General features: G+C 50.2%; 1 protein-coding gene across 1 annotated transcript in view; it reads right to left on the reverse strand.

Moving 5' to 3' along the window:
* The window catches only part of mgarpa (mitochondria localized glutamic acid rich protein a), a 71,162-nt gene extending 59,880 nt beyond the window's left edge, over nucleotides 1-11,282 (reverse strand). Inside the window, exon 1 of the mRNA XM_086008545.1 lies at nucleotides 10,872-11,282. Coding sequence (XP_085864671.1) covers nucleotides 10,872-10,962 — 91 coding nt within the window. The 5' untranslated portion in view covers nucleotides 10,963-11,282. The remainder of the gene's footprint in view (nucleotides 1-10,871) is intronic.
* Nucleotides 11,283-14,087: the final 2,805 nt, after the last annotated feature.

Genomic DNA, 14,087 nt, shown 5'->3' on the forward strand with positions numbered 1-14,087 from the left:
GGGTGGTAGAGAGAAAACGGGGAATTACAGACCGGTAAGCCTGACATCGGTAGTGGGGAAAATGCTAGAGTCCATTATAAAGGATGTAATAGCAGAGTACTTGGAAAAAAGTGACCGGATCGGACAAAGTCAACATGGCTTTACAAAAGGTAAATCGTGCTTGAATAATCTACTGGAATTTTTTGAGGATGTAACTGGTAAAATAGATAAGGGAGAACCAGTGGATGTGGTGTATTTGGATTTTCAAAAGGCTTTCGATAAGGTCCCGCATAAGAGATTAGCGTGTAAAATTAAGGCACATGGGATTGAGGGCAAGGTTTTGACTTGGATAGAGAACTGGTTGGCAGACAGAAAGCAAAGAGTTGGAATAAACGGCTCTTTTTCTGAGTGGCAGGCAGTGACTAGTGGGGTACCGCAGGGATCGGTCCTTGGACCCCAGCTATTCACAATATATATTAATGATCTGGACGAGGGAACAAGGTGTAATATCTCCAAGTTTGCAGACGACACAAAGCTGGGTGGGCGTGTGTGCTGTGAGGAGGATGCCAAGAAACTCCAGTATGATTTGGACAGGTTGGGTGATTGGGCAGAAGCATGGCAGATGCAATATAACGTGGATAAATGCAAGGTTATCCACTTTGGTGTCAAAAACAGGGAGGCAGATTATTATCTAAACGGCAATAGATTGGGAGAAGGGGAAGTGCAACGAGACCTGGGCGTCCTTGTGCACCAGTCACTGAAAGTAAGCATGCAGGTGCAGCAGGCGGTTAAGAAGGCAAATGGTATGTTGGCCTTCGTAGTGAGAGGATTTGAGTACAGGAACAAGGATGTCTTGCTGCAGTTGTACAGGGCCTTAGTGAAGCCACATCTTGAGTATTCTGTGCAGTTTTGGTCACCTTATCTGAGGAAGGGTGTTCTTGCCATGGAAGAAGTGCACTGAAGATTCACCAGGCTGATACCTGGGATGGTAGGAATGACGTACGAGGAGAGATTGGGTCGATTGGGCTTGTACTCGCTGGAGTTTAGAAGAATGAGAGGGGATCTCATCGAAACTTATAAAATTCTAACAGGACTGGACAGACTAGATGCTGGAAGGATGTTCCCGATGGTCGGGGAGTCCAGAACCAGGGGTCACAGTCTAAGGATAAGGGGTAAGCCATTTAGGACAGAGATGAGGAGGAATTTCTTCAGCCAGAGAGTGGTGGAATTCTGTGGAATTCTCTGCCAAAAAAGGCAGTAAGAGGCCAATTCGTTAAATATATTCAAGAAGGAGTTGGATATATTTCTTAAGGCTAAAGGAATCAAGGGATATGGAGAGAAGGCAGGAACAGGGTACTGAATTTGGATGATCAGCCATGATCTCATTGAATGGCGGAGCAGGCTCGAGGGGCCGAATCTTCTATGTTTCTATCTCAGCCCTGAATATATTCAATGACTCAGCCTCCACAGCTCTCTGGGGTAGAGAACTCCAAGGATTCACGACCCTCTGAGAGAAGAAATTCCTCCTCATCGCCATCTTAAATGGGCGGCCCCTTATTCTGAAACTATGCCCCCTAGTTCTAGATTCCCCCAGGAGGGGAAACATCCTCTCAGCATCTACCCTGTCAAGCCTCCTCAGAATCTTATATGTTTCAATAAGATCTCCTCTCATTCTTCTAATCTTCAATGAGTATAGGCCCAACCTGCTCAACCGTTCCTCATAAGACAACCCCTTCCTCCCAGGAATCAACCTAATGAACCTTCCCTGAACTGCCTCCAATGCAAGTATATCCCTCCTTAAATAAGGAGACCAAAACTGTAAACAGTACTCTAGGTGTGGTCTCACTAACTGTGCAGTTGTAGCAAGACTTCCCTACTTTTATACTCCATCCCCCTTGCAATAAAAGGTCAACATTCCATTTGCCTTCCTAATTATTTGCTGAACTTGCATGCTAACTTTTTGTGTTTTATGTACGAGAACACCCAGATCCCTCTGTACCGCAGCATTCTGTAGTCTCTCTCCATTTAAATAATATTTTGCTTTTCTATTCTTCCTACCAAAGTGGATAACCTCACATTTTCCCACATTATATTCCATCTGCCAAAATTTTGCCCACTCACTTAACCTATCTATATCCATTTGCAGACTTTTTGTGTCCTCCTCACAACTTGCTTTCCCACCTATCTTTGTATCATCAGCAAATTTGGCCACAGTACTCGGTCCCTTCATCCAAGTCATTAATATAGATTGTAAATAGTTGAGGCCCCAGCACTGATCACTGTGGCACCCCATTAGTCACAGTTTGCCAACCTGAAAATGACCCATTTATCCCGACTCTCTGTTTTCTCTTAATCAGCCAATTCTCTATTCATCATGCTAATATATTTCCCCCAACATCATGAGCTCTTATCTTGTGCAGTAACCTTTTATGTGGCACCTTATCGAATACCTTTTGGAAATCCAAATACACTACATCTACTGGTTCCCCTTTATCCACCCTGCTCGTTACATCCTCAAAGAACTCTAATAAATGTGTCAAACACGATTTCCCTTTCATAAAACCATGTTGACTCTGCTTGATTGTATTGTAGGAACTGGGGTTCCTAGCCGAAGAATTGAGATCGACTCAGAAAATCAAAAACAATAAAATTTAATGAACAAACGAAGCTGTACAGGAAACTGTAGGATACAATGCAAATAGGTCTGGTCTGCTTGAAAGCCTCTCTGGAAACTGCTAGAAGGTTCCGAGCGAAACTGCTAGAAGGTTCCGAGCTCAACTGCTAGCAGGTTCCGAGCTCAACTGCTAGAAGGTTCCGAGCTCTACTGCTAGAAGGTTTCGAGCTCTGACATCATGACGTCATCACGTTCTTCCCGCCGTTGAGAGATCACATGACGGACGGCATGACGTCATCGCGCGGAGTACAGGAAAGATGCCCTAGTACAGTTAACAGATACATTAAAGGTGCAGCCCCCAGCTGTACTACATTGTTGTAAAAGGAATTATATACAATTGTCCGTAATCCTCTGGTGGTTCCGCCACATGCGCCCCCCAAGAATTGCTTTTAACAGAGACGATAAGGTGAGAAGGGGGTCTGATGAGTCTGTCCGACCGACTGCGATACCCCGGCAGCTGGAACGGAGTGCTAGAAGATGAACTGGCCGTTGGCTGTGGTTGGGATGACGCCGCAGGCGGAGGAGAAGAAGAGGCCGGCTGTGGTCGACCCGGTGAGGCGGGCACTGGCGACTCGGCGGATGACTGTGGCTGTACTGGACCAGCAGTCGACGGTGGACGACCACGACGAGGCGGCTGAGCGGTGACGACTGGTTCGCTCAGATCCAGATGCGCCGGTTTCAACCGGTCGATGGAGATGTGGTCAGGCTTACCGCCGACGTCGACTGTGAAGGACTTGTCACCTGACGAGATGACGTGGAACGGACCTGTGTAAGGCGGTTTGAGCGGGTTTTTGCGAGCATCCTGCCGAATGAAGACGTATTCTGTGCTCTTAAGATCCACCGGGACATGGGAGCGCTGCAGGTCATGATGCGACGTAGGCACTGGGATGAAATTCCTAGCCACTTCCTGGTGGCTGACGAGCTGCTGAGCTGGGGACCAGGGTTCCGTGTGAGGAGGAAGAAAATCGCCAGGCACTCTGAGTGGTTGGCCGTAAACCAGCTCTGCTGAAGAAGAATGCAGGTCATCCTTAGGCGCCATGTGAAAACCTAGCAGCACCCAAGGGAGCCTGTCCACCCAACTAGGCCCACGGAGACTAGCACGCAGTGCGGCTTTAAGGGACCTGTGGAATCTTTCACACAGACCGTTCGCCTGTGGATGGTAGGCGGTGGTACGATGAAGCTTGGTGCCCAAACTTGAGCTACGGCGTTCCAAAGCTCAGAGGTAAATTGAGGCCCCCGGTCGCGGGAGATGTCAGCCAGTACCCTGAACCGAGCTACCCACGACGAGATGAAGGCTCTGGAGACGTCTGCCACTGTGGTGGCAACCAAAGGAATTGCCTCTGGCCACCTGGTGGTGCGGTCTACCACGGTGAGGAGGTGAGTGTACCTGCGAGAGGAAGGGAGAGGACCAACCAGGTCCACGTGCACATGGTCGAATCGACGCTCCGGAACCGGAAAAGTGGCGACTGGGGCCTTAACATGGCGTTGTATCTTGGACTTCTGGCAACTCACGCAGATATTGGTCCAGTCACGGACGTCGAGATGCATGCCCTTCCAGACGAATTTCTTTGCCATGATTCATTGTGACGCTCTCATGCCAGGGTGTGACAACCTGTGGATAGTGTCGAAAATTCTCCTGCGCCATTCGACTGGAACGATTGGACGTGGGACGCCCATTGAGATGTCACACAGGAGTGTGGTCCCTGCGGCCTGGAAACTGACATCAGCCACTTGTAAGCTGGAAGGTGCAGTCCGGTATGCCTGCACTTCAGGGTCTGCCTTCTGTTCTTTTGCCAAACCAACATAGTCGACTCCCAGGTGTACTGCGTGGAGCTGGGCGCAGGAGAGACAATCCGCCACCAGGTTGTCTTTGCCCGAGACATGTTGTATGTCGGTTGTAAATTCAGATATGTACGTAAGATGACGTTGTTGCCGTGCCGACCATGGTTCCGCTGTCTTGGCCATCGCAAAAGTAAGTGGCTTGCGGTCTACAAAAGCCGTGAATGGGCGTCCTTCCAGTAGGAAGCGAAAATGGCGGATGGCCAGAAACAATGCCAACAACTCCCTATCAAAAGTACTATACTTGCGTTCGTTCTTCCGCAATTGGCGGCTGAAGAAAGCCAGTGGTTGCCATGTGCCGTCGACCCACTGCTCCTGTACTGCCCCGATGGCATAATCAGATGCGTCGGTGGTAAGGGCAATGGTTGCGCCTGGAAGGGGATGTGCCAACATGGTCGCAGCAGCCAAAGCGTTCTTAGTGTCGAGGAAAGCCTGGTCCATCTGGGGTGTCCAATCGATAGGGTCTTTGCCCGATTTACCTCTGAGGGCCTCGTACAAAGGTTGCATCAACAATGCCACCTTGGGGACGAACCGATGATAAAAATTGACCATTCACAGAAATTCCTGGAGGGCCCTGATGGTCTGAGGAAGAAGGATCGAGGTAACTGCTTCCACCTTCGTGGCCAGCGGGACGGCGCCTTCTGAGGTGATTCTGTGTCCCAGGAAATCAATGCTGTGCAACCCAAACTGGCACTTGGCCGGGTTGATAATAAGGCCATGTTGGCTGAGACGAGAAAAAAGGGTACGCAAGTGCGTAATGTGTTCTTTCGTGCTGTTACTGGCAATAAGGATGTCGTCTAGGTAGACGAAGATGAACGGCAGATCGCGCAACACGGAATCCATGAGACGTTGGAAGGCTTGTGCTGCATTCTTCAGCCCAAACGGCATACGAAGGAACTCAAAGAGCCCGAAAGGTGTGATGACAGCAGTTTTGGGGAGATCCTGAGGATGCACGGGCACTTGATGATAGCCTCGGATGAGGTCTACTTTGGAAAAGATGGAATTTCCTGCCAGATGGGCCGAAAAATCCTGAATGTGAGGAATTGGGTACCGATCCAGTGTGGTAGCCTCATTCAGGCGTCTGCAGTCGCTGCATGGTCGCCATCCGCCGCCCGGCTTAGGAGCAATGTGTAATGGCGAGGACCAAGGACTATTCGAACGTCGAATAATACCCAGGTGTTCCATTGTATGGAACTCCGCCTTGGCGGCTGCGAGTTTACCGGATTCCAGCCTTCGAGCTCTCGCATAAACGGGGGATCCTGTCGTGGTAATGTGGTGCGCCACACCGTGCCTCGCGACTGAAGAAGAAAATGTGGACCTGGTGAGCTCAGGGAACTCACTGAGAAGACGAGAGAACTCATTTGGAGATGGGACTGCACAGGCAACTGACCAAGACATCGCGGTGCTTCGGTGGCAGGGGACCGAGTGAAAAGTGGAGGCACTGATTAGCCGGTAGTGTCGGACGTCGACAAGAAACCCGTTTGCGCAGAAGAAATCTGCCCCCAGGATGGCCTGTGAGACTTTCGCCGCGATGAACTCCCAAACAAAACGTTGGCCGCCAAAACTCAACTGGACCCTACGCTTTCCGAACGTGTAAAAGGCCGCACCTGTGGAATCGCTCGCACAGGCCGTTCGCCTGTGGATGATAGGTGGTGGTGCGATGTAGTTTGGTGCCGAGCCCCTGAGCCACAGCGTTCCAGAGCTCAGAGGAAAACTGCGGTCCACGATCGGAAGAGATGTCCGCCGGTACGCCGAAAAGAGCAACCCAAGAGGAGATGAAAGCTCTGGCCACGTCTGCCGAAGTGGTGGAAACCAAAGGAACTACCTCTGGCCATCTAGTGGTGCGGTCTACCATTGTGAGGATGTGTGTAAAACCTTGAGAAGGCAGAAGCGGCCCCACGAGATCCACAGTCACGTGGTCGAATCGACGCTCCGGAACAGCGAAAGAGGCCAATGGAGCTTTTACATGACGCTGTACCTTGGCCTTTTGGCAGACCACGCAGGTGTTGGCCCAGTCGTGGACATCCAGGTGCATACCTCTCCAGACAAATTTGGACGGCATCAGCCTTTGCGAGGCCCTCATGCCAGGGTGTGACAACCCGTGTATGGCGTCGAACACTTTTCGGCACCAGGCGACTGGAACTATAGGGCGGGGAACTCCCATGGAGACGTTGCAAAGTAGCGTGGTGCCTGCGGCATGGAACTTGACTTCGGCCGCTTGGAAGCTAGAGGGGCTGGTCCTGTATGCTTGGACCGCCGGGTCCGAGGCTTGATCTGCAGCCATGAGGGCATAGTCGATTCCGAGTTGGACTGCGTGCACAGTCGCGCGGGAGAGGCAATCCGCCACCAGGTTGTCTTTGCCGGACACATGCTGAATGTCCGTGGTGAATTCTGAAATGAACGTCAGGTGACGTTGTTGCCGAGCTGACCACGGTTCGGCGGTCTTGGCCATAGCGAACGTTAGTGGCTTGTGGTCCACATAAGCCGTGAACGGACGTCCCTCTACTAAGAACCGGAAATGGCGGATGGCTAGGAAAAGGGCCAGCAACTCCCGGTCGAAAGCGCTGTACTTTCTTTCGTTTCGCCGTAGTTGACGGCTGAAAAATGCAAGAGGTTGCCACGTCCCATTCACCCACTGTTCCTGCACTGCGCCGATTGCGTAGTCCGACGCGTCGGTGGTAAGGGCAATGGTGGCACCTGGAAGCGGGGGCGCCAACATGGTTGCGTTGGACAGGGCGCCTTTGGTGTCGACGAACGCCCGGTCCATCTCGGCCGTCCAGCTGATCGGATCCTTACTGGACTTGGCCTTGAGGGCCTCGTACAAGGGCTGCACAAGCAGAGCCGCCTTAGGGACGAACCGGTGATGGAAATTAACAATCCCGAGGAACTCCTGTAGGGTCTTGACGGTCTGCGGGCGCGGGAAAGATGTAACCGCCTCGACCTTCGTCTGTAAGGGAATTGCGCCGTCTGATGTAATGCGGTGGCCCAAGAAATCAATCCGCTGCAGGCCGAACTGGCACTTGGCCGGGTTGACAATCAAACCGTGTTGACTGAGGCGTGTGAAGAGGGTACGCAAATGGCGGAAGTGCTCCTCTTTGCTAGGGCTGGCGATGAGGATGTCGTCGAGGTAGACGAAGAGGAATTTTAGATCCCGCGGCACGGAGTCCATTAAGCGCTGGAAAGCCTGTGCAGCGTTCTTTAAGCCAAACGGCATTCGCAGAAATTCGAACAGGCCGAATGGGGTGATGACTGCGGTTTTTGGGACGTCTTGCGGGTGCACGGGGACCTGGTGGTAACCGCGGACGAGGTCGACTTTCGAAAAAAAAGTATTTCCCGCCAAATGGGCCGAGAAATCTTGGATATGCGGGATCGGGTACCGATCAGGAGTAGTGGCGTCATTCAGGCGTCGGTAGTCGCCGCATGGCCGCCATCCGCCGCCAGGTTTCGGAACAATGTGGAGAGGCGAAGACCAGGGACTATTCGACCGGCGAATAATCCCCAGCCGCTCCATCGTGTCGAACTCCGCTTTCGCAGCCGCGAGCTTGCCGGGTTCGAGGCGTCGGGCCCGTGCATAAACCGGGGGGCCAGTGGTGGTGATGTGATGTTCCACACCATGTTTAGTAGCCGAGGAGGAGAAAGTGGGCCTGGTCAGATCTGGGAATTCTCCGAGGAGCCGAGTGAAGTCGTCTGGAGGTGGGACCGCACAGAAGACAGTGCGCGGCACGGCGTTACCGCGGTGGCATGGGATGGAGTGGAACGTGGCCGCATTGATCAACCGGCGGTGCCTGACACTGACCAGGAGGCCGTTGGCGCACAAAAAATCCGCCCCAAGGATGGCCTGAGTGACTTTGGCCATGATGAATTCCCAGTGGAAACGCTGACCGCCGAAACACACCTGGACCCGCCCCCTTCCGAAGGTCCGAACGGCTGCGCCATTAACCGCCGCGAGGGCGAGGCCGTGGGCCCCAGCTAGTATATCGAGATTTGATGCAGGTAGGATGCTACACTGCACCCCGGTGTCGCAAAGGAAACGTCGACCAGATAGGGAGTCGGTGATGAAGAGAAGCTTCCCTGAGTCTCCGATGGCCATTGCTGCCGCGGGGCGCTCGTTAGACCCGGTCCTCTTTCGCCAGAGTGTCTGTAGATTTTTTTTTTGTGCGAAAAGCTGCAGGGAGGGCGGCAGCATCTTGCTTTCACGCCAAAATGGGCGTGGTAAAAGCACAACCCCGCTGATTGAGGAGCTGGAGCAGCGTCTGTGGGGGATGGGCACCTTGTGGCTGCGCAGTGCTGTTGTGTCACCGCGAAGATCTTGTCCGCTTCGGCAGCAAGCTCCGCGCAGTCTGTGACTTCGGACCTGGCTAGGGCAGCCTGAACTTGCTCCGGGAGTAGGCTGAGGAACAGCTCCCTGAAGAGGAAGCATTCTGGCTTGGACCCGAGGAGCGTGAGCATCTGGCTCATGAGCTCGGACGGCTTGGAGTCCCTGAGGCCGGGCATAGCGAGCAGCCGGTGGGCGCGCTCCGACTTCGTGAGCCCGTAGACCTGCATCAACCGCGCCTTTAAGGTGTCATACTTACGATCAGTAGGCGGACTACCGAGTAGGCTGATGATCCGCGAGGCTGTGGCGCTGTCGAGGGCGGAGACCACGTAATAACGGGTCTGATCCGCAACGATGTCCCTGATGGCGAACTGGGCTTCAGCCTGGATGAACCACGCGGCTGGTTGTTGCTCCCAGAACTGCGGTAGCTTCAAGGTAACGGCGTTCGTTTCCATGTTGATTATCTTCTGCGAAAACCGTTCGCAAAAGTCGGGGTCACCAATGTAGGAATGTCTAATTCCTATCCAAAGACTGAGGTCCACTCAGGCGCTTAAACAAAACGAAGTTTAATGGAAACTAACAGGTTTAAACAAGTAACTGCAGGAGAACATCGAGTGTAGGTCTATTCAGTTCGGAGGCTCCACGAGGACTGCTGGCTGGTCCCGTGGTTGACGTCATGACATCATCACGTTCTTCCCGCCAGTGGGGGATCACGTGATGTATAGCGTGACGTCATTGCGTTTACCCACGCTGTTAAAGTAATCACGCTCTATACAAGTAAACAGTATAAATAAAGATACAGACTCAGGCTGTAGCTAACATGTTGTTAAAGGGAATCATATACAAACGGTCTGAGTCCTTTAGTGACTCCGCCACAATTCCACTGATTGCTGGCTCTCGGGAGTTCCACGGCGCAACCTGTGGCGGAGCAGCAACTGACTGCAACTTCAGGATTTCCGTGTTTATCGGCGCATGCACTAAATCCCGAGGTTATGGTCAGTTTCAGAGGGGTAATGATGGCGAACGCTGGCGGTTTCGCCATGATTACCACCGCAAAATCCGGGCCCATGTATATTGGGCATCATTTGAGCTAGTTAGGCAAGATCATATTGGGCTGGTTTTGGGCTAGTAGTTGGTTGACTTGGGGCTACAAACATATTTTAATTTCTGGCAACCGGGCTCCTGCATTCAGGGAGAGAGAGCAACTACATCGAGCACACGCAGTCCCCCTCTCTAAAATACATACAGTGCCACGACCTGGACGGTCTATTTATCTACCTCTCTCCGTTTTACTATTAATCAAACGTTTGCAAGAGCGGGCAATAATCTTACAGGCACATTCATTCATTCAATACCTGCACGAATGGCAATCTGATCAATTTCGAGACGCCCGGATGAGATAACAAAATGATAATCCTTCATGCAAAACTTCAGCTCAACCTTGCGCCGAGATGTTAAACCGGGTTGTTAGGGGCGGGGTGGCGAGCGTTCCTTTCTGGTACATCGCTGATGCATCAAAGCAGCGCACAGCGCTTGGGGCTGAATGGTTTCATAACAAGCCCCCAAAAAAACACACGCTCGCGCGAGTGGGTGCGGATCCAGTTGTATCTGCTCTTACATAAAACCCGCAGCGGATATTTAAAAAAACCCGCCTGCGTCTCTCCTTTTCCAAAAGCCATTCCCTGTTGTGAATCAAAATCAGCCTTTGGAATGGAGTGAGTGACCTTGGAGTCTCTTTTTGTCGGACAGCGAGTTCATTGCAGCTTTACTGACCCAACAGACTGATCTGATCAATATCTGAGCACCCCAATTCCTCACAAAAGCAAAACAACTTCTGTCCCTTTAAAACAGAATAAATAGTCCATCGCAAATCGTTGAAATGCTTATATTTTACACAAGACGGCGATTGTTATGATACAATTATTATTTATTTTACTTGAAACCGTTGAGCAGCAATGACTGAAACCTCTCTGGGGCTCTGCCAGCTCCTTTATTGTATAATTATTTTTTAAATAAATCAAAAGGACTCAGAGAAGCAGCTGCGCCCCTCTATGCAGCACTCACCGTTTCTGTACACGTTCCTGATGAATCGTGAGGAGGACGAGATCCTTGCCAAGGGCACCAGGTTGTGGCAGGCGGCCCTGCAGAGATACATTGTGCCCGCTTGACACCGCCAGTCAATCGGTGCGGCGGAGACCTGCAGCACTCGGTGCTGTCCCGACTGAAGCGGAGATTCCCGTCTCTCCCCGCTTGCCTGCTCCAACCACTCACGGCGTCACGTCGACCACAAGCGTCAAGTATATGCAGGCAGCATGGCCCAGAGGTCACTCCTGTCGTGTGGAGACAGTATTAGCTCGCCGCGGCAACAACAAAAAAAGCCTGAATAATTATTAAACAACCAACCAAACAGCGGCTTTCCCACGTTGCAGCTCCAGTGTGCTGGAACCAAATCCTGTTTACTGGCACACACTGTTTGCCAAACTGCACAGTACAACAACTTTCTACTTCTATGGCGCATTAACCTAGAAAAAACGTCCCAATGCGCTTCACAGGAGCGTTATCAAACAAAATTTGACACCAAGCCACAAAAGGAGAAATTAGGGCAGATGACCAAAAGCTTGGTCAAAGAGAGAGGTTTTAAGGTAGAGAGGAAAAGAGGTTTAGGGAGGAAATTCCAGAGCTTAGGGTCTCTGCAGCAAAAGGCACAGCCCCCAATGGTTATAGTCAGGGATGCTCGAGGGCAGAATTAGAGGAGTGCAGATATCTCGGAGTTGGGGGGGGGGGGGAGGGTTGTGGGGCTGGAAGAGATTACAGGGATAGGGAGGGGCGAGGCCCTGGAGGGATTTGAAAACAAGGATGAGAATTTTAAAATCGAGGCGTTGCTTAACCGGGAGCCAATGTAGGTTAGCGAACAGATTTCAACAATATTGGAGATATGGCACGATCTTTTTGTGCAGCTGAATCCACAATGCACATTACACAGGTAGTATCTCCACTTTCTAACAACATTTTTGTTCTGATTTTCTTTCAAAACTGAGATGAGGAGAAACTTCTTCACTCAGAGGGTGGTAGGTTTGTGGAATTTGCTGCCCCAGAAAGCTGTGGAAGCTACATCATTAAATAAATTTAAAACAGAAATAGATAGTTTCCTAGAAGTAAAGGGAATTAAGGGTTACGGGGAGCGGGCAGGAAATTGGACATGAGTCTAGGTTTGGAATGGTCATGGCCCTGTGGGTAGTGGAGCGGGCCCAGGGGCCGTGTAGCCTGGTTCTGCTCCTACTTCTTGTGTTCTAATTCTGTTAGATTTCAGGAGATGGTTTTATTCCTGTTCCTGGCTGGGGTGGAGATCGCCTTTACAGAAGGTAAGTACTGTAGAAAATATAGGGACAGAGTGATCTCCTGGAAGAGTTTCGATCGCCTAGATGGGTCGGAGAGGAATTTCCCAGATTTTTTCTCCCAAGTTGGCCATTGGGTTTTTTATCTGGTTTTTCGCCTCTCCTGGGAGATCACATGGGTTCGGGTGGGATGGAGAGTGATAGAAGATTTGAGGTTAGGATCAGATCAGCCATGATCTTATTGAATGGTGGAGCAGGCTCGAGGGGCCGATTGGCCTACTCCTGCTCCTATTTCTTATGTTCTCACCGTACCTCTATTTCCTGAAGGCACTAACTCACTACGGAATATAATTTCTGGGACATGAATGTCCATGTTTTTGTCTTCATTGGCTGCAAATGTCTGTACCATGGAGCCTTGCAGCAACATCAAGCTTGTTCGCATTAATTTCTATATATCTTAAGTTGCTAATACTGGGAAATCTTGGTGGTCTAATTTAGAATTGACTTGTCAACAGCGCTAAGAGCAGCCCAGTCCAAACCTCCCAGGCTTCCAAAATTCAAACAGGACAAACCAGCAAATAAGAAAATAAGTGCAAAAAGGATTGAGGTGCCTTGGCTTCAAGGGCCAGATTTCATGTGCTTGGGGTAGGGGTCACCGTCACCGGACCCATCGCAGTTTGAACACCCTGCAGGGTGGCAGGCTATTTAACCATGAGGGATCACAGCCAAGCCCAGTCGTGTTGCTACCCAAAACCCACAAATTCACTTCTAGCCGGAATCAAAAAGCAGTAGTAACCTTGACTGAAGTTTGCTCTCCCTAGGCCAGAAATACTGAGCCCCGACTCAGGCTGAGCTAACTTAATACCCATCCTTTTTTTTGCATGGACTGTCTGGAAATTTATACAAAGTAAATTAACACGTCTCATCTGTTTTTCTGAAATAGAAGTCAGTTTTTTCCACTAGTATTTGTGTCTTATGATGTGGAGGCATTATTATTGAGGTTTTCAATTAATTTGCATTAGCATCAAAGAAATCTGAAACCATGATCATAACCCCCTGATCAGTTTTTGACTTGCCAGAAGGTGGCAACTCTAGGATCAAACCTGGGATCTTGCTGATCTGTATTCCTCAGTGCCATGTCACATGATTCATTTACATTAGGACAGCTACCTTTTCAGGTAACATTAAAAAATCTACACTGCAGTAACTGCTGACGTGATGTACCCATTTTATCCTGATGAGTCACTTTCTGTGTGAACAAAATCACCAGTCAATCTAATCAGGAACCCCACCGCAGGAATCAAAACCAAATAAAGTGAATGGTCACTTAAACGTGCATTGGTCTCAGTGTATGTATAGCTGTATCAACAAACTCAAGTCTTCTCTAAGGACCCTGCAATCAAAATGTGCTTTCCAAAACAAGTCTGTAAACGTGAAAAAAATGAAGTATTTAAAAAAAATGAAAAACATAAAGCTGTAACACTTAAGTTAAAATAAATAAGATGGCTTCTTTGACCTACGCCTTTAGAATTTGACCCTAAAATGATCTCATTGGGACAGCCCATAACTTGGATGGATTGTTCACTTTGTTAAATGGCTCACTGCCTGCTGTAGAACAGAGCTACAATATACATGAAGAAAATCCCAAGTCTGTGCCGTTAGTTGATCTCAGGTAAGGCAGTGGTTAGAATGCTATAATTGGCCTCACTACCTCTTAACTAGGGAAGAAAAAAATCAGCCAGTCACTTCTGCTGGACTGTGCAGGTGTGTGGACATCAGATTCAGCGCATTCACTGTATTGGCTCACGGGAAGAATGAGCACTTGGGCAAAGTACTAGAGGGTGCCAGCATGCATACGTCCAATCCTCTGCACAGCTTGCATGAGATGAGGGGAGAAAGCTGGAAGGGGGAAGTATTTTTTTGTTAAAAAAAATCATACAATATG

This window comes from Somniosus microcephalus, chromosome 2 (genome assembly GCF_052327205.1).
Source record: "Somniosus microcephalus isolate GS21.2 chromosome 2, FLI_Smic_1.0, whole genome shotgun sequence".
Classification (NCBI taxonomy): Eukaryota; Metazoa; Chordata; class Chondrichthyes; order Squaliformes; family Somniosidae; genus Somniosus; species Somniosus microcephalus.